Source organism: Exserohilum turcica, assembly GCF_000359705.1.
Source record: "Exserohilum turcica Et28A unplaced genomic scaffold SETTUscaffold_3, whole genome shotgun sequence".
Classification (NCBI taxonomy): domain Eukaryota; kingdom Fungi; phylum Ascomycota; class Dothideomycetes; order Pleosporales; family Pleosporaceae; genus Exserohilum; species Exserohilum turcicum.
Genome location: NW_007360136.1, coordinates 3072200 through 3095666, shown reverse-complemented (window position 1 = coordinate 3095666; position 23467 = coordinate 3072200). Strand labels below are relative to the sequence as shown.

The following is a 23467-nucleotide window of genomic DNA, read 5'->3' as shown; positions in this document are numbered from 1 at the left end:
ATGTCTAGCTAGCTTTGGGGGAAAACAAGATTCCATATCCGGTCGGCTAATCAGAAATCGCAGCGCACCTGCACAGCCCCTAAGTGGACCATGTTACGTACGGCATGATGTTATCAATGCGCTGCGATCTCTCTAGCTTCCTTCCTGTTCCTAGCTTGGGGTTGTTCGCCTTGACAGATTAGCAGGTTGAGCGCCACTGGTTTGTTTATCACGGGTGCTCTTCGGTGTGCAACTAGAGTATACGAAGTATTCCGGTGGGGGATAACCAAGGATAAGGAAATTAGTGGTGCATAAGCACACTACCTAGACGAGGATGGATCGCACTACATTTCAGTTCCATCCGTGCTGACCCGCTATCCACGCTTCGTTCTTCAGTAATGCTGTAGTTGGAATTTGTGTTGTTCAAGCCGCATTTGCGATCAACTGTCGCTGAACGTCGTATGTGGCCAAGTAACGTCTCGTCCATGAATCAAATTCTCACATTCCCTAAATGCTTCTACCAGCCCGCTCTACTTGTGCGTGCAAATTATAGTACCCTCACCCTATAATATATGGCAGAATGCACGACCCCATGGAATGCACTGCACGACCTATCATAGCCATTCATAGGAATTAATAAATGCCATTGTCAACACCAATAACACTAGTTGCCAGGATTAAAGCGGGATGTGCCCCCCACTATATGCAATGCCCTTGCTGACGCAACGGTTCGTTCGAGGCTATCGTTCGACAAATAGCGCGCTTGCGCGATATAGACGGCAGACTTCGTATTGTGCCAGCGGAACTAGGCGTGCCGAATGAGCCTACGTGCAGATGGAAAGCTGAGTCAGTGCAAGCTTCCGTTGTCCTGACAGCGGCAACTCTTCGAGCGAGAAGCATACATCAGGCACTGACTTTTATTTTTTTTTCGGGAAAATCAAAGGCGGCCAAGTTTCACACTCTGACACTTCATCCGATCTAAGCTTTAGGGGTGCAAAGCTTAGCATGAGAAGCATGAGCTTGGTCCATTGGCGGTCCACTCACGGCCCACAATATTAAACGGCCATGCGAGCATTACGTAAAGCATGCATTTCCTAATTTATTTGTCTGGTTGGGCTTGTGCGAGTAAAATTTACGCACGTAAACTGTAAGGCGTCGGGTACGGGATCCGATAGCACACGTCGGTTTCAGGTAGCACTTTGCTGCTGAATTGTGAGCCTCAGGCTTCTGTCCATACGCAGTGCTTAGTCGGTACCCGGCGCTACTTTAGCACTACATAGACGTACGTATACGGGACCCACAGCTTTGAATTTAGCGAGGCCACACTTCTATGGGGGTTTGGTTGCGCCGATCGAAGGCTGTGTTTGCTTATCGCATGCAGGATTATCCAACTGCCTTCCTTTGCAGGATGCACTGCCGCGTTTTGAAGTCCAATATCAATATAGGACCCAGGCAGAAAATAATCCGCACAGCTGGATGTCCTCCTGAAAAGTACCTATTGGAACACCATCATGAGCCACGTGAAGGACACGAGTAGAAGAACTTGTGGAAACGCGATCAGTAATTGCCTTGGCTAGGACGGTCAGCACAAGAATGAGTGGACGTGAGGTTTGATGTAGACATTTGCTTTTGTAATCCACCGCAAGCCATCTGTTACGAGTCGTAAAGGATGAATACGAATCCGAGATACCCTGGTTGGGGAAAACCGAAATACTTCTACTTCAAATACTTGTTCTACTACAGATAACCTAGTCAAGACTTCAAAAGCCGAGAGAGAGAGAGAGCTTTATACAAAGCTTTACCACATCTGTGAACCTGCGGAGTGATAGGAGCCCGTTCAATTTTGTCCATGTATTTACTCTAGATGTGATACCTATATTGGATTGGCGAAAAAGAAACCAGAAAATGCCAAGTACAAAGCTTTGATCCGGTACCCAGCGTGCCCCGTCAGTTCCTTATTTCTCATCATCGACATCTCCTCAATTACATCTTACCCCGTACAACATCATTCCCTACCCCAAGCCTTTAACGCAGCAAACCTAGACTTGCAAAACCGACAACAAGAGATAATTTTCATATGACCCTACCATAAGCCGCCTCGTATGGATAGTCACGTGAACCCGCACGAAAAATCGTATACTCGACCACGATGCGATTAAAGTAAAGTACCCCTAGCCGTATTCGCATCTGGACCGTATCTATACGTGCATATGTTCGGCCCAGCGAGGCGAAGGGATCTTCCCTGTGAGAAATGCCCAAGGCAGCAGTGGCGCCCGCGTACCTCCCGCTATGTAGTGCTTACATTTGCTATGTACGATCCTATTCAAGATAAGGCAGCGCAACGCACGCCCATGTGGCAGAGCAGAGCAGAGCACGGGGACGCTGGCTTGTTTTTTTTCTGTGTGGTGGATGCTGCAGGTGTTTATGTATGCGCGGGTGAATCCGGGGTGGCGTGGGCTTTATATGTACGACATGTGTGTGTGCTTGGGGGGTTGTGGCTGGGGCTGGGGCTGGGTATGTTCGTGTGGCGCAGTATGGGATATGGAGGGTTGAGCCAAGTGTCGCTGTTGTGTGTATGTATGTTTTCTGGTGTTCTGGTTGCGACTGGGGTATGTTGTTGAGTGATGGGAATTCGTTCCTGCGTATGTATTGAAGTTTTTTCTTGTTCGTATGTCGAGGCTATTTTGTGCGGTGAGGGGAAACACAGCGAAGTGATGATGACGAGATGGGTTTCAAAAGGGCCGAGAGATAGAGGCAGAGAATAAACTTCGCGGCCAGGGTATATTCGATATTTTTTCCTTTTTTTTTATGTGGTGGTAGAGAACAGGAAAAGACTACCGCATAACGGGGGGTCGCGCTTCTTTGTTGAAAGCCATGCGGCTGCATAACCACTCTACCGCCTCTTGGACACCGGTCCCTGTGAGCGCGCTGCAAGGCAGGACTCTGCTGTCTCTGACATTGCCTCCCTTTTCGCCTTCAAACACTCTGCGCACAAAGCCCTCCTTGATCCTGACGACCTCGACGCAGTCTTCGCGGTCTTGCTTGTTCGCCAGTATCAGAATGGGCACGCCGCTTGCGTCTTCGTTGGCCAGCACACTCTCCAGCACGAGCTTGCACTCATCCAGGCGCCCAATGTCCTCGTTGCTCGCCGCATTGTTCGCGCTCATGTCTGCGAGCGTGGCATTGCCCACGTCGGTGCTGTCTATGACAAAGACTATGGCGTGGCAACTGCTGTAGTACGATTGCCAGAGTCCGCGCAAGCTATGCTGGCCGCCGACGTCCCATATCTTGAGGTAGATGGGCGGGTTTGGCGGCGGAAGGGCGATGGTAGCGACATTCTGGCCAACCGTAGGCACTGTTCTGAGATTGGCATTCGAGGCCGTGTATGCGCCTTTTATCTGCTCGAGAAGCGTCGTCTTTCCCGCATTGTCCAGGCCGAGGAGGAGGACAGAGTACTCTGCAGGCGGTTAGGGCGGTGACAGATGGGCGCATGGCGACCAGAGACTGCGGCGCGGGGGTCGCAAGACGGAATTCGTACCTTCTTTGCTCGTCGCATGCAGGTATATCGACTTGAACAGGTGGTACATGGTTTGCGCAACGCGTAATGTGCGCGCGTGCCTCACATGTTCATGCCCGACGGAGGCTTCTCTGCGGGACGCGCTTGATGCCTGCAACGTGGCTGCTTATCGATAAGTAACACCCAGGAACCATGCGAAGCAAGTCCTTATCCACACTCCATCCACTGTTGGAATGTTTTCAAGAAGATCAGGGTGTTGGAGAAGATAGAGACGTCAGTATCGACTGCCATACTAGTAATTCTGCTGACTCGTGGTTGAGCCATAGCATGTGCACGTGACCATACCGTCACTGGGCAACTCTGATTGAGCTTATCCAATAAGAAAGCACCATGTTACTAAAGCTGCCTGCTGGAACAACTACCACATGTACAATAATATCCAAGTGTAGTCAAACACCTGATTGGAATAATATCCGTATCATTTTGAAGGTCTGGGACGCACGAACATGCAGCTTATTATCTATCTCAACACGAAAACAAACTATATGCAGATAGCAGTATTTTGGTGGGCTTTCACACAAACATAAATCAAGAATCAGCCAGTGTTGTTGATATGACCCCTTTTCAAGATGTGATGAGCTGGTCATCCCACACTTCCACATTCCACTGCTAAAGATCAAGGCTGTCATGAGCAAGTAGGCAGAGTTTAGTCTATACTGAACCATGTGATGACCTTTAAACCTGGCCGGGAAGAGGATATGAGCTCACAGCCGTTATTTTCCATAGGAAAAATCAGGGAGATGCAGAATCTGGCCATGTATGGATCTGTGTAGAGTGGATTTGAAAAGGATGGTAGTTCTTGTATTCACACCACAATAAGGATCCGAGCAAGAGTCTTACGGGCATGCCTACTGGGTGATAGTTACCAAATGGGCATCTTGGAAAATTATAATCTAGTGACCATGACCATTACCCACGCTGCACCTTTACTTTTCCACATGCATCCATCCCCTACGTCAGCTTGCTTGGGCATGGCGCTTTTAGTGCAGTGAACGGCGTAGTGAGAGAGCTCCCCGACAACCACCACCCCTATGTGGACCCCCCCTGATCGGATAGTTTGACATAAAGAATGGCCCAGAGTGAGCGTAAAACGCGTAGAAAGTTCGCATGTGGGGGAGCCTAGCGGCAGTGAATTCGCTCTTGATCTTGTATATCAGTTTGCTCTTGGTTCAGCTATTTCAGGAGCACCTTCAACTTTACTGTGTTTACCAACTTCTATATCTCTACGAAAGAAAAAATACGCGATACTATGACCGCCAAAGTTCCTGCCTCAGATACTTACCGCAAACTGCATCGTGCGATGACGCCTGCAGAGAAGCATGCAAAACAGCAGCTCCTAGACGATCAAGTCAGCTTCATTATCGTCATGCGCGACAACAACAAACCAGACGTATATGGCCAGACATCGACGACATGTGGTCCTCTACCATGGTCAGCGGTGGCCACCGCATATAACGAGAGGTACAACGTCTCCGTCACTCCAGCTGCCATGGAGAAGCGTGCGCGTCAGCACCGAGACGAGTGGTTGGAAAACAACCCGACTTACCCCACTAAGATTGAGTATGCGAAGAAAGCCAGGACACCCCGAACTTCTGCCACAAGTGGGATTGTCAAGACGGGAGCTCCACGCGCAAGAGGCAGCGTGGAGAACGGGGTCCGCCGCGCGATGGCCACTGGTATTACTGTTAGGCCTTGGAGAGGCGGTGAAGCAACTCAAGCCAGCTTCTACAACAACCGTATTGGAGGTTGGCTGCCACCATGTGGTATCCGCGAGCAAGCTAATATCCAGGAGTATATGAAATCCGCATCGATAAGCCACACCCGTGTTGCCATCGAGATCGTCGACGCACACGGAGTATCGCTTGGAAGTGTCACCGCGGACCGCGAAGCTATTCGAACCAGCTCTGCTGTTCTGCGTGGATGCCTGGATGATAACACTGGGATGAAGATGCAGCTACGCGGACCTTCAGTAGACGCTGTCAGATGGTATATACACTGTGTATCTTTGGGAATGATGGTGGATTTTTCAAAATATGGAAATTGCGACAGCGCCTCTCTCGTGGAGCTGTACTGCCTCGCTACGCAGCTGGGAGACGACCATGTTCGCGAATTGGTGTTGCATCAGTGGCAGTTGTTTGCGGAGCAAAATGCAGAAATGGAGCTAGAGATTGACGACCTCAACCTGCTCTTTGAGAGTACTGAAGACGGCGACCCAGCGCGCGATTGGTGGGTAGAAACTGTGTGCGCTTCGGGGCTGGCTGGACAGCTGCTCGAGATGGCGCGTCACCCAGCACTGGCGACTCAGATGCGGACTTTGCCGTCGAGCGAGATCTGCTTGGACATGGGCGGTGACTGACACATTGAGAATGTGGACTGGAAGTGTTAGGAATGGCGGTCTGCAATCTGATAGCTACCGGGGTGTATACATGACAAAGGTAGCAGAAAAGCCTGATACAGCACCAAACACTGAAGAGGAGTGTGTTTGCTGGGCCTTGGACGACTCTCTCGAATGTGGTACCAATGAATCTTGCCATCAACTCTACAAGAATATCTGAGTAGTGTATCATTTGATCCAGCAGTTCTGCTTGAAAGTCGTGATTAGTCGTTCTCGTGCTGCTTTCACTGGCGGAGGCATATGGTATTCCAAGAATCCTGATGGAAGGATTCCCGAAAAGCCAGCTCCTATCGGTTCCCCGAAGCTATTTCTCTCGAAGCATTGTCGAAAAAATATGCCTCCCGGGACGAGAGCGACAAAAGCCGATGAGTGTTGGAGGCATATTTTTGCTGCAAACTGAATCGGCAGCTTACAGGCTCCGAGCCGGCCCGACTAGCCGTTGACTGAGAGGTGGAAGAACGCCCCCTCCTGGGCCCGCGGGCATCAATGGCATGCAGTACAACACACATGATTTGAATGCTCGCTTTTTGTCTCCAGAACCGTCTGCCAGCGTGGTGTGGCCGTCAGGTTAAGGTGTTGGCTTGCCCGGATTGGGCACGGAGAAAGCGTCTCCGTAGACCCAGTCCGGATTGGGCGTGACGTCGGGAAGGCCCACACTAGCGCGCTCGCTTACGCCTTGGCATGAGGGGTGTGAATTTCCCCGTTGCATCCTCCAGCCACCAACATCCCCCCCTACACGGCCGCACGCGTGGCGACACGGACACACTATCACTATTGCCTTGGACACCGCACTGACTGTGCCTTTGGATCTGCAAAGCCGAGACGCCTCCTCGCTGACTTGTATGCAGGGTCGCGCACTAACCCTCGCCAATCCTCCATCATTCGCAGAAAAGGCCGGCGCCACCAACTAGGGCCATGTCTGTTCCTTGGGCTGACACCCAAATCCGCACTGGTCGCGCCTATACAGCGCGACACCACAGATGGCCACCTCTACAGATGGGCGAGTGCTGTTTTGGCAGCGAGCAGCCTGCCTTCCGTTGAACGTTTGCTGGACGGGCAGTGGCATGAGCAGTCTTGTCTGCAAGGTTGATTCATGCTCATCACCAACTGATTTTGATTGGACCAGGGCCACCGTGGCATGGTATTCGAGACGGTGCAAATCATCTTGACCCAGATTTCTGCGGCCCCGCAAGATCCTCGTAATCGGCCGTTTCGCCATTAAGTTTCACGATGATATACCACGGCTGTGTATGCGACCAATAACACATGTTTCCAATAGATCTGCGCATGTAACTTACGTACATGCTGCACAAGATATTGCCGCAATGAGCTTGTCTTGATCAACAAGATACCCCATGCGATAGCGCACCTGCACGTGGACGGCACATTCAAGGCTATACCTAGCGACAGGGAGCTGCTTGCTGATCAGGCCACGGACCAAGCGTGTCCGAATCATATTCGTTCAGGCTCGCGTTTCCAGAACTGTGCCCCAGATAATTCCCACGCCGCTGGGACGCAGCATAAGCCGGGCCTTACGGGCCACAGGCCGACCTCTTACCCCCTGGCACTGCTTAGTATGCCTCCGCAAAATGGTTTATAGTCTTTGCAAGCCCCAGTGCTTTGTTCCAGCCAGCCGCTGTCGTTTGGAGCACTTCCATCACAACAATGTCGGAGGTCAAAGAGCCCAACGTCACCACGACTTCAGAGCATGGCGTGAGTGCCCACCTCACAACCATACAGCGCCCTCCCCATCTGACACCTCAACAGGAAAAGAATAAAATCGTGGCGGAAATCGCCATTGTCGCCGGCTCAGAGGCCATCACAGAGGCCAAGCTGAAAGAGCCGGTCAAGCTCTTCACCAGCTCGGCGATGCTCATATACGTTTGCGGGTTTGTGGGCTTCTTTTGCTCCACCTGCAACGGATTCGACGGCTCCATGTTCGGCTCTCTTCTTACCAACCAACACTTCAAGGACTACTACCGCGTCGGAAGTACTGGTGCATGGGCTGGTATTGTCACCTCCATGTATCAGATAGGAGGTGTTGTCGTACTCCCTTTTATCGGCCCTGCGTGCGATACTTGGGGTCGCAAGGTCGGTATGATTGTTGGAGGCGTGCTTGGTTGCGTCGGAGTAATAATCCAGGCGACTGCTCCCGCGTCCAACCCCATTGGCCAATGTAAGTTCTGTCAATCCGCCGAGTGCATCTGACACATGTACTAACTTCACGCTTCTCATCAAGTCATGGGCGGCCGTTTCTTACTTGGTTTCGCTGTACCCATCATGTCGACTGCGGGACCTGTGTACGTCATCGAGACTGCGCATCCTGCTCATCGCGGTGTGATTACTGGTCTTTACAATACTTTTTGGTTCGTTGGGTCGCTTCTTGCAGCCGGCGTCACTCGCTGTTCTGCTAGTCTCGGCGGCAACCAATCATGGAGGGTTCCCGTATGGCTTCAGATGCTCTTCCCTGCGCTTCTCGTCGTGCTGCCGTGGTTCTTGCCTGTAAGGCACACCTTTCCGAAAATATCACAATAGACGCATGCTAATCGGAGAAGGAATCGCCCCGCTGGCTTTATACTCGTGGCAGACACAGCGAGGCTAAGAAGATCCTCTCAAAATATCATGGATGCGGCAACGAAGACAGCATCTGGGTCTCTATGCAAATCCGCGAGTATGAGGAATACCTCAATATGGATGGAGGCGACAAGCGGTGGTGGGACTATGGTAGTCTTTTCAAGACGCGCTCGGCCCGCTACCGTCTGGCCTGCAACTGCGTCGTTGCCGTCTTCTGCCAATGGGCTGGCAATGGCGCCGTCGACTACTTTATCGCCGGTGTTCTTGAGTCTGCAGGTGTCAAGGACGAGATTAAGCAGATGAACATCAACCTCGGCAAGAGCTGCATGCAGCTTACCTTTGTGAGTTTTCTGATATTCACCCTGCAGTTCGAGTCTAACAATGTGCTATAGGCTGTCATCGGTGCAACGTGCGTTGATAAACTCGGCCGCCGACCCATGTTGATAGGAACATTCAGCATCATCACCTTTGTCTGGGCCGGTGCTATTGGCGCTGTTTCGTATCAGAACAAGCACAACAGCATTCCTGCTGGCAATGCCTTTGTCGCAATGGTTGTCCTGTTCAACGCCGTCTTCGCCTTTGGTATCACGCCCCTCCAGGCTCTCTATCCAGTCGAGGTGCTCTCTTTCGAGATACGTGCCAAGGGCATGGCATTCTGCCAGTTTTCGCTGACTGCAGCCATATTGGTCAACCAATTCGCGTACCCCGTCGCCCTGGAAAACATTGGCTGGAGACTGTACATTGTCTTTGCTTGCTGGTGCCCCGTCCAAGCATTTGTTGTTTGGCTCTTCATCCCAGAGACCAAGAACCGCACGCTGGAGGAAATCGACGACATTTTCAATGCGCCAAACCCGAGGAACGCCTCGCTCATGAAGAAGAAGCTGGCCCACGATAGCCAGGGCAATATTCTGGAGGTAGAGAAGATCTAAGTACAATGGTGTTCCTGGTTTGGTCACGTTGTCAGATGCTCTCCACTGGGTGCTGCAGGTAGCATCATGACGCTAGTAATGAATCAGTCTACGATCTTCTTTGAAAGTGCACATTCTTATACGACACTAGTATTGAATCATCTGAGATCTTTTTATTTGCTTGGGATCTCTTCTACGAACTTATCCAGACTCGCCACCACGGCCTATTTCATACTCGCATCAGTGTCATTCGAATTCAAAGCCACCCAAGTATCAAACACACACATTAATGTCTCATCAGCAGCAATCAAGTATACATGATACAAACCATCCGAACATCGTCGCTGGCACTGTCACGAACCAACACAGACACCAACCCTGCGTGACCCAGAGTACTTCCACTCGATCAAATGGTCGTCCTTAGAGCTGGCTGGGACTGTACATGTCCTGAGCCAGTTTCCTCGCCTCTGCAATAGCTTCTCGCTTCTCCACCTCTGGTGCCTCGCGTGCCCACCGCAACGCAGCTTTCGTTTCTTCAATCCGGGTTTCCATCTCCATGAGCATTTTCTCCGCCTCCAGCATTTCAGGAGCCGAGTTGGCTTCTTTCCACTTGTCCACATCGCCGGCACAGAGGCGCAGGCTGTTCGCCGACAAGACGCCATCCGAGAGATCGACGAGCTCCTGGGGCGTAGCCGTGGCATACAGCGCGTTGATGATTTCCGGTGTTGGAGGGCGCGCATGCAGCGTGTAGCATGTCTCCGACGGATGATGATGGTACCGCTCGCAGAACGCTTCTCGCGGCCCGTTGACAAGAAGCTTGTCGTCTGCATGAGCAAACACGTCCTTGACATGTTTGGGTGCTCCACCAAGCCACTCTGCATCCACACTGCCACCAAGCGCGGCCAGCAGATCAACCACGAATCTCAGCGTCGGGAAATCTACCGGCGCCTTTGCCAACATCTCCAGCACGTCTTCCTCCAAGTCTTCAGCCGTGACGCGCGCCAACCGCGTATCCGCAACCGGCATCCGCAGGCGCCCGCCCACATCTATCATCAGCTCCACGGCATCCCTACACTTGCTCTGCTCGGTAAACAGAAAATGCACCCGATCAACCACCATATCCACCACCCAGAAGACCTCCAGGACCCGTGCGAAGAACATCAAATCAAGCAGGACATCTATCGTCCACGCAATCTCCTCGACTTCAATCCCGCCAAAGCGATCGTACACCCCCGGTTCAGGCTTCTCCGCCTTCCACAGGTAATGCGAGGGTAACTCTGTCGCGCGCACGGGCGCAAGCAGCTGGATCAGGATATTTACGGTGCGCACGGAAAACGGGACTGGCACGTCGATGACGCTGGTGTTGGGGTCGTGCTGCAGGGCGCGCGCGTACAGTGCCGAGTTGGCTGCTAGGATTTGCGCGTCCATGTAGTGCGCATCGTACGTCACGAGGGCTTGCTCGTCGGCGGAGAGAAACTCGAAGTAGACGGGCGAGTGGGTGCGGTGGCGGAGGTGGAATTTCGCGCGGGTTAGCGCGGGGATGGTGGAGGGGGGTGTGGAGGATGGGTCGTGGAAGCCTGGGGTCAGGTGTTTGGGTGTCGTACTGGCTGCGGGCAGTGTGAGAGGAGCTGTTGTGCTGGGGATTGGAGTGTGAGAAGAACGCTGTGTTGCTTGCTCTGTGGGAGGCGGTGCGTCGGTAGCAGTTTCAATCACATCTTGCATCTGCTCTTCTTCGCCTTCATCTCCCTCTCCATCTTCGTCTCCACCTTCTTCATATTCTTCTTCCTCGCCACTCACCACATCCGCATCCCCATCCCTATCGTCACTCTCAAGCAGCGGCACCGGATACACCACTACACCCGCATACTCCTCATTCTCGGCCTGGAAGATCTTGCGCGCCAGACCACACCGCTTGCTCAGTGTCTTCCACGCGAGCGGCTTCTTGAGTTCGTTTGTGAACCGCTCGTTGTATTCGGCGGCTACAGCCGGCCAGTCTTTTGGTCCCGTGGCCCCAGATACGAGGTTGTCGCGGCTGTGCAGGATGAAGAGGTCTTGTTCGGAAAGAGATTGCGCGCGTGTGAGCCATGGGCGCGTGTGCAGCAGCTGGATGACGGTGGGGGATGACGGTTTCACGCGAGGTGCCTTTGCGACGATGGTCGGTCTGGTTGTGGGCTTTGTTGAAGGTGGCATGTCGAAAGCTTTTGGGATGTCTTTTCCTTAAGTGGGACCCAGTTGCCTTTGCGCGTTGAGGCTATGTTGTAGCCAGAAGCCGTCGAACTGTTTCTGAATATCTGGAGAGCTTGTGACTGTCGAGTTCGATTTTGTGCGGACTAGGTTGAGAGTGGACGTGTTTGGTTCGACGGCAGCAGATATTTATTTATACGGCGAGGCGAGTGAGACTTGGACTGGTGAAGGCAACACAGTTACGTGAAAATTGCGTTCTCAGTGCCATAACCGGGTGAAATTTTGGTGAAAGTGCCGCAGTGAATAGTGCCAAGGTTTTTTGTAGCATTGCTGCCTTGATCAGGGTTCGGTTGGATAGAAATGGGCGGCATAAAAATGAACTGTGAGTCGGATATGTATTTCACGGAATGAGAGAGGCAGACTGAATGGATAAGATAAACATATCATTATCTTCTGGCAATAACAGCAAGGTCTGGGAGCGCGACTATTAACTCTCGACAAAGTGCTGACTTGTATGTTGATAGCATCTCTATTGCCACTCTGCTCGAGATAACTTGTAGATTGTTCTGATTAGATTACCGCTTATGCGTGTGCTGTCCGGATATGATTTTCTGCTACCTCTCCTGGCTAGCACTCCGGCCCTTGGCGACTATGAATGAAAGATCTTCAAGTTATTGGCATTATTTAGCATTCGCCTTCTTTCCTGATATTTTGAATTGAAAATCCACCTGCCCTAATACTATTGGTTTCGGACAAAACCAACATCCATACAATAAGAAGCAAGAATAATGACCACTGTGCATCTCAGCTCGATATATTCTGTCCGATTATTCTCACCAAAGCCTTACATATCTTTATCGTTCCAAGTTTATATTCAATATATAACCTGAATTCAATACAGTGCGTCAGTGGTATCTCTAAGAGGTATCTACAAAACAAAAACTACAGTGACAACAGTCGTCGTCTACAAAATGGCGAAACTGGTGGCGCAAACGAACAATGCAGTCATCATGCCAATGCTGACCTTCACCCCACTCGCAGCATCCTCGGCACCTTCGCCCTTCTGACCCTCCTTGAATCCATTGCCCATATACAGCGCGCCGAGCTCAGTAAGGCCGCCGTCGTCATCGAACAAGGCTACGCCGTCCCCGGTCCATTCGTTGGAGTCATCCGTCCTAAAGGCTCCAAACCACGCATATCGCTCAACATTTTCCTGGCGATCGAGGTATGGCAGTGATTGATTCATCATTGCAACAGTGTCATCGTCGTCTTGCTGAGGGAGTGCCATTTCCGTGATCCAGAGCTTGAGCGGTTCATTGCGCGTGGAATTTATGTTGTAGAACTCGTTCAGAGTGCCCAGCCAGCTTGTGAGGCCTTCGAAATTGCCATACCAATGCACGGCAACAAAGTCCGCCGGGCATCCGTTTTTGGAGTCGATGTCATAGCAAGACGCGTTGAAGCGACGTAGCCAGTCAAGACCATTTGGGCTGCCCGTTGTGCTGGGATGGCTAATCAACCACTTTCTTCCCCCGCTATCTCCATTGCGGAATGGAACAACGTAGTTGATATAGGCATTTGCTGCGTCTTCGGGGCTGATACTACTTCCGCCACTACCTTCTGAGCCATCTGGTTCATTGAAGGATAGAAGGTGCTTGCTGCTCTGTGGTAGATCTCGAATTACACGCTCGGTTTGATCATCATTTGTTGCGTCGATGCCATGAATCGTAGGCACGAATTCGAGGGTGTCGGCTGGAATGAGGTCGGAATTTGGGTAGGGTGACCAGTTGTAGTACCATGACAGTGGCGATGAGCCGGAGGCAAGGAGTTGATTGTCGCTCTTGTGCGTGTCGCCTATGAATGCAAAGCCACGCTTTGAATCTTCTGCAAGAGCCGTTGCTGACAATAACGTAAAGAGAGTCGTTAGGAGGCTGGCCTGCTGACGGTGGCGTCCAGATGGGATTAGCCGAGGCATGGTGGTACACGTCTAATATTCACAACAATTTGACTGATCGTTATAGGGAAGGAAGAGATCTGTGGAGAAGATAGGCAACGGGTAGATCCTAGTCCATACCTGACTTCTTATCCTCTGACACAGGTTGTGGCGAGGTACATGCCCATGCTGGGCCTGTGCTGGGCTTGCGTCATTGATCGCGGGAAAGTTGGCAAGCAAGGCTGGAGCAAGGCGACACGCGATATGACGAATGAGTCGAGGGGCAGGGGTGGCATCTACCTCAACAGAGCCATTCAGCCAACCGCTGTAAAGGTCAAGATAGCTGTTGATCGCAGAAATGTGCCGATGTTAGTCCTCGAGTTGAGCAAAGCCATGTGGCTCGCTAGATCCAAAATATACTAGCGTGGTTTTGTCGAAAGCTGTGTACACCTAGATGCCGGGGCAAAAGTCCCAAATTAGGCCCTGGGATCAAGTCAAAGCCCTGTTACTAACGCAGGAGCAGAAGGCTAGACTAGCTGCAGCCATTGTAAGCCATTTGTAAACAGGACGAATCGTGTGGTTGGATCTCACACACCAGATAGAAGCACGTTCTACGCGTTCGCAGAAGCTCGCACCGAACAACATCACCGTGCAGACAACAGGAGTGGAGAACATTTGGCAAAGACGCATACGGTCTAGGTGTTTGTGTGAACCAGGCCTTGGCCCTATTTCTTTTATGGACCAGACACCGGAGAAATCGAAGTGCCATATCATGCATACATGATGAGTGTGAAAGACCCTGAAGATTCATCGCTCATTTGACTCCTAACCGTGCCCATGCCTTGACCGTTTTCTTCGCCCAAACATCACCACCCTAGCTTCGTCTACTCCTCGGAAGCGGTGATGGCCTTGCGGACAGCACGGCCACGCTGCCTGGAGTTCAGTCGGCGGTCAAGGGCGCTGGAAGACTTCTGGACGGCCTCGGAGCCCTCAGCGAGGATAAGCTCGATGTGGGAGGGGTTGGACATGTAGGGGTTGATCTGGGTACGTTAGCGCAGTCTATGCGATTCGCCTCGGTGTACGTACACGACCGTGAGCACGGTAAGTGCGCCTTCGCTGCTTGGGAGCCTGGTTGACCTGGATGTGCTTGATGATCAGGTTGCTGGTGTCGAGTCCCTTGGTGTCGGCATTGGCCTCAGCATTCTTGAGGAGGCCGATGAGGATCTCGGCAGACTTGACGGGCCAGCGGGCCTTGGAAACACCAAACGCCTTGCCTGCTCAAGTCAGCTTGTATTCCTGCAATCGCCAGCATCGACACCCCCAATCGCTCAATGCCCTCCTCTTCTGTGCGTTTTCCTGTTCCACCAATGTGCGAGTCGTTCTTCGAGGGCTACTCACCCTGAGCAGTGCGTCCAGTGCTGCCAGCGTACCGCCTCATGGGAATGGCCTCCTTGTGCTCCAGGACATTTCCGAGGTAGGTGAGGGCGCGCTCGAGCTTCCAGCCGTTGACAGCCTGAGCCGTCTCGCGGGTGTTCTTGAAGGAAACGCGGAGGTAGCTGCCGCGGGCGCGGGCAGACTTTGCGCCGTCAATGGAGGTTGCTCCGTAGCGAACCTGCAAGAATTAATTCCATGTTCGAAGTGCAGGCGGGTGCATGCAGAGGCGCGACGGCAGACGTACCATTTTGTCGAGTTGTACTGTTGTTGTTAGTTGAGATTGACGACGAGGGCGGTATCAAGAGTGGGAATTTGCGAGTTCGTGGGTTTCGGCAAAACTAGCGGGCCGCTTGCGCCCCCCTCGCGTGATTGGCCGCGCGACTTTGGGCGCCAAGACGATCTGGATAATTTTCTGAGCTTGAACTCCAAGCTCCTGCAGCACCACTTGCTCCTCCCGCGACACTCAGTATCCACACGCTCTTCAACGCGCAAAAGCACCGCGCACAAAGTGGAACAAGTCATCCCGAGTTAGTACTCTACGATTCGCACCATCAAATTCCAGAATTGACTTTGCGCGATAGCTTTGACATCTTCATAAACTCCGTCGAGAACTCCGAAACAAGCAATGGCCTTCACTCCCAGGTACGGCTCCCAGCTTGCGCGCTTGCATCGCAAGGCCAAAACTATTTGGAATGCGATCTGCTGAGTAGCATATGGCTGGATGGAAACTTTTCATCCAAGCCTTGCCGCTCAACTTGATTGTTCAAAGCGCCTGTCTTGGAAAAAAAACTTTACTAACATATATCCAGAGGTGGTCGCGGCGGTGGACGTGGCGGTGGTGACCGTGGCGGTCGCGGAGGCTTCACTCCCCGCGGAGGCCGCGGCGGAGGTCGCGGCGGCGGCGGTGACCGTGGCCGTGGAGGTGCTCGCGGTGGCCGTGGTGCTCCTCGAGGCCGAGGAGGTGCCCGTAGCGGAGCCCGTGGAGGCGCGCGCGGTGGAGCCAAGGTTATCGTTGAGCCGTGAGTAGAGTCGGAAGCGCGGATTGAGACATTTGCTAACTTGGGATTAGCCATCGCCATGCTGGTGTCTTCGTCGCCCGCGGCAAGGAAGATCTGCTCGTTACCAAGAACTTGACCCCCGGAGAGTCCGTCTACGGAGAGAAGCGCATCAGCGTCGGTGCCAGCGCCGCAAAGGACGGCGAGACCGAGGCCAGCAGCACCGAGTACCGCGTCTGGAACCCCTTCCGTTCCAAGTTGGCCGCTGGTATCTTGGGTGGTGTCGACAACATCTACATGGGACCTGGCTCCAAGGTTCTGTACCTTGGTGCTGCTTCCGGCACATCAGTTTCTCACGTTGCCGACATTGTCGGTCCCGAGGGAACTGTCTTCGCCGTCGAATTCTCCCACCGCTCTGGCCGTGATCTGATCAACATGGCCACTCACCGCACCAACGTTATTCCCATTGTCGAGGACGCCAGACACCCTTCCAAGTACAGGATGCTCTTGGGCATGGTCGACTGCATCTTCGCCGATGTTGCTCAGCCCGACCAAGCGCGTATTGTCGGTCTCAACGCTGGCATGTTCCTCAAGGTTGGAGGTGGTATCGTCATTTCCATCAAGGCCAACTGTATCGACTCGACAGCCGCCCCCGAGGCCGTCTTCGCACAGGAAGTCGCCAAGCTACGGGAGATGGGCATCAAGCCTAAGGAGCAGCTGACGCTCGAGCCTTTTGAGCGTGACCACGCCATGGTTGTGGGTGTCTACCAGCGTTCGCAATAAACAGCACTATTGCGATAGACGGGCGACGCTTTTTCTGATTTCAACGATGCATTCAATGTGGTCATATACCTGTACTTTCATGGAACTTGGTGTTTCTCAGGCGTCAGGCGGGCAATCTTTTGGTATCAAATTTCTGATAAAAGGTCTATGGATGCGATCTGGACTTGTTTAGTTCAACTTGCCTTTGAGAGATGCATAGTGATGTCTTTCTGATGCACTGCGAACACACACGACCAAGTCACAGTCTGAGGCTATGCAAGGAATTGCTTAACTGGAAATGTACCACGCCAAGGGTAGTTTAGCGCAATACCTCGCAGACTAAAATCCTTATCTCCGAAGACCAAGACTGTGCTGCTTGATGGATACTACTTGCATTAGGTAGCGTCAGAAGGCTCTAGGTTATTAGTAGGAGAGGGATTTAGTCAGGATATAGTATTAATGCGCTAGTACTTACAATGCCACTGACTGCCCGTGCTGACACGAATTCAGTAGGACGTGCAATAGTAAAATGAAGTCTGCGCGAAGACCAATTTCAATATGGCACAACTTTACTGTATATACCATGATCCTGTAAAGAATCGTGTGGGCACAGGAGATGGTGCAAGGCGGACTATCAACCTATTTCAAAACGTTGCGAGTATGCTGGTGAATTTTTCAATGCTGATCATCGTGTTGTTCTTTTGATAGCAAAGTTAGCCTTGATGTAGTGGAGATTACACTTCATGCGTCTCCGACCGGATTGGTGTTTTCAATATCCATAGAGGTTTGTTGGTAGAGTATTTTAGATTGAACATTCTAAATCATGGAATTCAGTCCAGTCTTTTGGTCAAATTGCTTTTGTTTTGTGAGACGTTAACAGAGAAGACATACATAGTCACATTTAATGTCAAGATAAAGTACTAGCGTAAAGGCGATGATAATCTGAGAGCCACGTGCATTCTAGATGGTACTGATTTTTAATAATTCAAATCGCTCCAACGCAGAGAGTACTCAGAATGCGGTTCTAGCTCCGCAATGATGCACTGTCAAAACAATATGTTGAGGCGTGACGTCAGAGCAACGTACACCTATAGAAACATAACCGCGCAATCGACGACGCAAACACGTCCTTAGACAACACCACCCCACAGCAAAATGGCGGCTCCTCAAGCACCAGCACCACCCCTGTACAAGAACATCATCGTGTCCGGTGGGGCCCGCGGCATTGGCCGGGCCCTGACTCGGATGATGCTCGAGGCCGGTCACCACGCCTACATCTTGGACATTGACGAGGAAGAGCTCGAGCATACAGCCAAAGTCCACCTCCAGCAGTACTACGCAGACGGTAGACTAGGGTATGCCATCTGCGACCTTCGCAACGTGGATGAGATCCGAGCCAAAGTCAAGGAAGCTGCCGCCTTTTTCAACGAACGCATCGATGTTCTCATCAACAACGGCGGTATCGCCACACCACAGTGGAAGGATGGCAAGACGATGGAAGACCCTTCAACAATCGACGAGTGGAGAGCTTACATGGACACTAACCTCACGGCTCCGTTTTCCATGTCCCAAGCATGCATTCCCTATATGAAAGCGCGGGCATCGGATGTCGAACACGGAGCACACATGCAGAATGCAAACAACTCCAGCCCCGCGGGGCCGTGCATTATCCACATTGGCTCGTTCCGCGCGCACCAGTCGGACCCAAACCAGGAGGGATATGCGTCGAGCAAGTCGGGTCAGATAGGCCTGATGCACTCGATGGCCATCAGTCTGGGTAGTCTGGGTATCCGGGTCAACCTCATTGCCCCCGGTCGTATCAAGGTGGCACACGAGAGCAAGGAGGGCGACGAAAAGGGAACCGATTGGGCCAGCCAGATCAGCGAGAAGGATATTTCAGATCATCCAACCAACAGAGCTGGCAGGCCCAAGGATATCGCCGATGCCGCTCTGTATCTCATCGAGGCAGGCTTCGTTACGGGACAGGACATTACTGTCGACGGAGGAGCGCTCAGGAAGAAGGCCTGAGATGTTAGCATGTTAGCATGGCAGAGCGGGCGCATACCGGGAGGCAGCGGATAAAAATTGCATGTCTCGTAATGTTAATGGAAAAAGATACCCATGAAACGAAACGTCTTATTGCATGGCGAGTTGAGGGTGCGGGTGAGGGTGCCAAGCGACGACAAAGGTTAACGTCGCGGAACAAAGCCGCTGGGCCCTGCTCGCACGGGCCCTGCCTCGCCTAAATGATTGACGGCATCGCGAAAAAGTGACGCGCGCGAACTTCTGCGGCGCATCCTTGCATGCTCTCACGCTCTCCATGCGGATGCCGCCACATGTTGTCTCTTGGTGCCAGCTTCGAATACCGTCAAATTGGCTTCTAAACTGAGCGCTGTCGGCCGAGTCACGACGGCCACGATCCATGCCCGGTTCTTGACATTGCGCCCGCGATACAGTCGACCTTGGGCGCCCACGGCCTGTTCGACTCGTCCTTTCCACTCCAGACCCCGACTTGTTTTTCAGAGCCTGACTCCCACGGTTCAACCTGCAAGCACACCGCGTCCGGTGCAATTTCGATACAAGCCTCTCCTGGTACCGCCCTCGAAGCCATTGGAGCCCGTGGATGCGAGAAACAAGCCACTTGCGGATAGCAGCAGTCTGAAGAAGACGTCAAAAGACATGTCGTGCAGTATTGAAATAATTACGACGCCTACGGCTGACAGCCCTGGCACAACGCTGGTGTTGAGGACGGCGAGCAAGCACTATGTTTTTGGCAATATGGCTGAGGGCACGCAGCGTGCAATGGTGCAACAAGGGACGCGCTTGCTGAAGGCACAGGACTTCTTCTTGACTGGAAAGGCCGAGTGGCAGAATATGGGCGGGCTCATTGGCATGATGCTCACACTGGCCGACGCGAGCACAAGCTCTTATACTACTGCCATGGAAACATTCAAGCTGGCGCAAGAGCGGGGCAAAAAGGCTGATGAGCCGGTCAAGCCGCATTTCGACGTGTACGGCCCACCCAACTTGAAGCACACGGTGGGCACCTGTCGGAGGTTCATCTTCCGGAAAGGTATACCCATTGTTGCGACCGAATACACCAAGCAGTCGCCGGAAAAAGATGCAAATGGTACCATACTCCCCACCTGGCAGGACTCCAACATCAACGTATGGGCCATGTCCATCTCTCCGGCTGTATCGAAACCAGATGTCATGGCAGAAGCCGAACTCGAAGCACGGCGGCAGCACTTTGACGCACACCTAAACACGTTTGAGGATTTCCAGGCTCCCGAGAACGAGACTCCAAAAGCCCGTGAGCTTAGATACGACAAGATACGGACCGCGACTATCAAGTACATGTTTGATTCAAACTGGAGCTTCGATACGCTGGTAGAGCAGCACATATCTGCGGTGAATATGCCCGCTGCCATGTTCGTTCGCAACCCAGAAACGCATGCCTATGAACCTTACACCGGTCCAAAGCCAGGAGGGCCAGATCCTCTTCCTGATATTACCGTCTGGACCCGAACTCCCTGGCCTGGTGCTCAAATCCTGGCTCTTCCGCCCACCCAACCCGCCAAAGAGTGTATTTCGTACATTGTGCGATCGCACCCTACTCGCGGACAGTTTGATGTTGCGCGCGCAAAGGAACTGGGCATCACTCCAGGCCCGCAATTTGGCCAGCTTTCAAAGGGTATATCGGTCCAGAATGCCAATGGAGATTGGGTTACGCCAGAGCAAGTCATGGGCGCTGATAGGCCTGGCCAAGGAATTGCCATTCTCGACGTGCCCTCGGTTGATTATGTCGAGAGCATAGTTCAGCGGGAAGAACTCCATTCACCAGAAGTCATGCAAGGCATCGGGGCCATTGTCTGGGCGCTTGGTCCCGGTGTGGTTGGCCACCCTACTCTGGCAGAGTTCATGGAGAAGTTGAGTAATGTGGAGCATGTCATATCTTCCATAGATACTGCACCGAACCGTATCACTAATGATTCGGTCGCTACACAAGCTACTCGCCTGGGGCTAGTAGACCCTGCCAGATATTCCACGCCCGTGTTCGACGCTACTAGCGTGCCTCAGAAGAGTTTGTACAGAAATGGTCAGCCAACCTCTTCTGAGATGCCGAGAGGTGCCATTGCCGCTGATCGAGGGTTAACATTCACGCTAATGCCAAAATTCTCTATGAAGAAGGAGACGATTTCAAAGCTCTTTGACGATGGAATAGTCAGAAACGAAACAGCGCCTGAGGTCATTGAGCTCGCCAAGAAAGCCCAGGAAACGGTACAGCTCAATCGGGGTGATATGACCCTGTGGAGACAGCTACTGGCACGCCCAGATACCGAAGTCACCACGCTTGGCACAGGTTCAGCCTTGCCGTCAAAGTATCGCAACGTTTCTGCGACGCTGGTTCGTGTGCCAGGTATTGGAAACTACCTCTTTGACTGTGGTGAGAACACTCTGGGCCAGCTCTCCAGAGTCTTCCCCTACGAAGAGCTCATCGACATTCTCAAAAACCTAAGGGTCATTTGGATCAGCCATCTGCACGCCGATCACCACTTGGGCACTACAGCTGTGATCCGAGCCTGGTACCAAGTAGTACACAACAGCGTGCCAAACACGCAGCCACTCGGCAATTCGGTGGGCGGCCTCGATGCCAGCGCTTATGGCCTTTCTGTCATCTCACATAGTGGTATGCTCCAGTGGCTCAATGAGTACTCTGCGATTGAAGATTTTGGGTACAGTCGCATCTTGCCTCTACAAATCACGGCAAACGAACAGCGCAACCCTTCACGACTGTCAATCCTGAATTCGTTCGGGAAGGAAGAGGCGGAAAACCCGGCCGTGTATAGGCGGGTATACGAGCAACTCTTTGGGTTCGAAGACATTCAGGCCGCGAAAGTAGCGCACTGCCATGGTGCCATGGCCGTTTCGATGACCTTCCCGCGCTCACCCTCAGACCTTGAGGATGTAGAGCCCCTCAAAGTCAGCTACTCGGGTGACTGCCGACCTAGCTACCACTTCTCAAAGATTGGCAAGGACACCACGGTGCTCATTCATGAAGCTACATTCGACGATGCGTTGCAGGGTGATGCAAAAGCCAAGAAGCACTCAACGACTTCTGAGGCTCTTGGCATTGGCGCCCAGATGAATGCCAAGGCTGTTGTCCTGACGCACTTCAGCCAACGGTATCAGAAGATCCCTGTGCTGCAGACGGTCACAGACGGCGAGCAAGAAGACCCACTCCTTGACCCCGCCAAAGTGGCTGAAGACGTTCCCGAGGATGACGAAATGGACCCAACCCTGGACAATGCGGACAACATGGACATACATCCTACCATTGCCCCCGCTCGCGAAGCAGCAAAGCCTATCCCGACCTTGCAGCACCAAGTCTCGTCCTTGGGCGAGAACGAGCGCGTGATCAAGATTCGCAATAAAGACTTGAAAGTGGCTATTGCATTTGACTACATGCGCGTCAAGATTGGAGAGATATGTGAGCTGGAACACTTTAACGAGGCATTGAATACATTGCTACTCAAGGAGGTGCAGGCAGACGCTGAGACGCAGGACGTGAATGATTCGATGAGCAATGGCAAGCGTGCCAGCGAGGACGATGGAGAGGGGGGGAAGGCAAACAAGAAGAAGCAGAAGCAACAGCAACAGCAACAGAAGAGCAAAAAGCAAAAGAGCCAGAGGAATAACTAGTGGATGACGATCCGTGAGATGAGGCCGCAAGAGCGTAAGCACCATTGGCCTCGATGAGCGCGCCCAGCGGCCTGGTCCCGGCGATGCATCACAGTAGTGCAAATCCAAACAAAGTTATCGTCGGGGGCATCAGCTCCGCTCTGCAAAGCGTTTGCTGATCCCACGTGGATCATCATGTATTCAGGCGGTAAGCCGAATGACTTCTCCCGCTCCATGCCCATGGTCAAATCTTGATGCATCTGCGAGGCTTTGTTTCTGCCTGAGGCATTGCATGTACTCGATGTTCGCTGAGGCATTCAAGGCGTTCTCGTCTTGTCTTGTCAAACGCTGCCTGTATCATTAGGCTCTTTTAGAATTCCTGCTGCACAGTGGGCATTACGAATACAGCCTATGCGATTTGGAAATTAAAATAGTGGAGCTGCTCTCGCAGTTTAGTTCAGGGGAGACGGCATCAACTACTTACTCGAGCTTGTCACAATTTCTTTGTTGTTGTGCATATAGTAAGCCACGTGGGTGGCGGACCATGCTGTAATCAGCATTGTCATTGTCATTGTCATTGCCGGGTCGGCGGGAAATCCCGACTTTGAGCACTCCCACCCCCTTGGCATATACACACGAAAGTAAAATAGCACACGGTTAGGAATCTTCCCGTGGGACCCATCATCGTGGTACCTTGTATTATTATCCTTTCGGCACAGCATTATGATTTTCCGCCTTCCCGCACCCCAGACTCCACACACCCACACCCACCCACACATACATACATACATACATACACATAGTGTATACACAGATAAACTTTCTAGTATCCCGGAATCTCTCTCTTCCGTTCTTGAACCAGAAAATCATCTCCCATCCAGGAAGATTTTCCCCCCACCCCATCCATCCAAATGCAATAGCGCACGGCCGAGAATCTCTCCTCACTCGTGCCCGCACCCCCCCCCCTGCACCTTCCAATAACACCCCAGCCGCGGGCAAAGTAAGCAATGATACAATAATATATTGGAAATTGGCACTTCTCTCTTT

At 52.3% G+C, this 23467-nt stretch overlaps 8 protein-coding genes across 8 annotated transcripts; 4 read left to right on the top strand and 4 right to left on the bottom strand.

The window, feature by feature from the left end:
* Positions 1-2808: 2808 nt before the first annotated feature.
* On the bottom strand, positions 2809-3591 carry SETTUDRAFT_164057 (uncharacterized protein). The gene is made up of 2 exons (XM_008029623.1): positions 3518-3591; positions 2809-3436 (listed from the first exon to the last, which is right to left on the bottom strand). Exons 1-2 carry the CDS (start codon positions 3564-3566, stop codon positions 2814-2816), a joined length of 672 nt encoding a protein of 223 aa, XP_008027814.1. The 5' UTR covers positions 3567-3591; the 3' UTR covers positions 2809-2813.
* Positions 3592-4805: 1214 nt separating this feature from the next.
* SETTUDRAFT_89812 (uncharacterized protein) lies at positions 4806-5912 on the top strand (the record flags this gene model as incomplete). Its single annotated transcript, XM_008029622.1, has 1 exon — positions 4806-5912. One exon carries the CDS (start codon positions 4806-4808, stop codon positions 5910-5912), a length of 1107 nt encoding a protein of 368 aa, XP_008027813.1.
* A 1704-nt stretch (positions 5913-7616) lies between these two features.
* On the top strand, positions 7617-9454 carry SETTUDRAFT_20920 (uncharacterized protein; the record flags this gene model as incomplete). The annotated part of the gene is made up of 5 exons (XM_008028756.1): positions 7617-7664; positions 7719-8127; positions 8191-8453; positions 8507-8866; positions 8918-9454. The coding sequence occupies 5 exons, from the start codon at positions 7617-7619 to the stop codon at positions 9452-9454; spliced, it is 1617 nt and encodes a 538-aa protein (XP_008026947.1).
* Positions 9455-9853: 399 nt separating this feature from the next.
* On the bottom strand, positions 9854-11623 carry SETTUDRAFT_32622 (uncharacterized protein; the record flags this gene model as incomplete). The annotated part of the gene is made up of 1 exon (XM_008028860.1): positions 9854-11623. The coding sequence occupies one exon, from the start codon at positions 11621-11623 to the stop codon at positions 9854-9856; it is 1770 nt and encodes a 589-aa protein (XP_008027051.1).
* An 813-nt stretch (positions 11624-12436) lies between these two features.
* SETTUDRAFT_172283 (glycoside hydrolase family 128 protein) lies at positions 12437-13589 on the bottom strand (the record flags this gene model as incomplete). Its single annotated transcript, XM_008029621.1, has 1 exon — positions 12437-13589. One exon carries the CDS (start codon positions 13587-13589, stop codon positions 12582-12584), a length of 1008 nt encoding a protein of 335 aa, XP_008027812.1. The 3' UTR covers positions 12437-12581.
* Positions 13590-14226: 637 nt separating this feature from the next.
* On the bottom strand, positions 14227-15267 carry SETTUDRAFT_164055 (uncharacterized protein). The gene is made up of 4 exons (XM_008029620.1): positions 15226-15267; positions 14946-15159; positions 14634-14821; positions 14227-14587 (listed from the first exon to the last, which is right to left on the bottom strand). Exons 1-4 carry the CDS (start codon positions 15226-15228, stop codon positions 14432-14434), a joined length of 561 nt encoding a protein of 186 aa, XP_008027811.1. The 5' UTR covers positions 15229-15267; the 3' UTR covers positions 14227-14431.
* A 157-nt stretch (positions 15268-15424) lies between these two features.
* Positions 15425-17247, top strand: SETTUDRAFT_164054 (uncharacterized protein). Its single transcript, XM_008029619.1, has 4 exons — positions 15425-15508; positions 15563-15623; positions 15791-16000; positions 16051-17247. The coding sequence occupies exons 2-4, from the start codon at positions 15607-15609 to the stop codon at positions 16757-16759; spliced, it is 936 nt and encodes a 311-aa protein (XP_008027810.1). The 5' UTR covers positions 15425-15508; positions 15563-15606; the 3' UTR covers positions 16760-17247.
* Positions 17248-17869: 622 nt separating this feature from the next.
* Positions 17870-22441, top strand: SETTUDRAFT_172281 (uncharacterized protein; the record flags this gene model as incomplete). Its single annotated transcript, XM_008029618.1, has 2 exons — positions 17870-18733; positions 19346-22441. Exons 1-2 carry the CDS (start codon positions 17894-17896, stop codon positions 22439-22441), a joined length of 3936 nt encoding a protein of 1311 aa, XP_008027809.1. The 5' UTR covers positions 17870-17893.
* Between the last annotated feature and the right edge of the window lie 1026 nt (positions 22442-23467).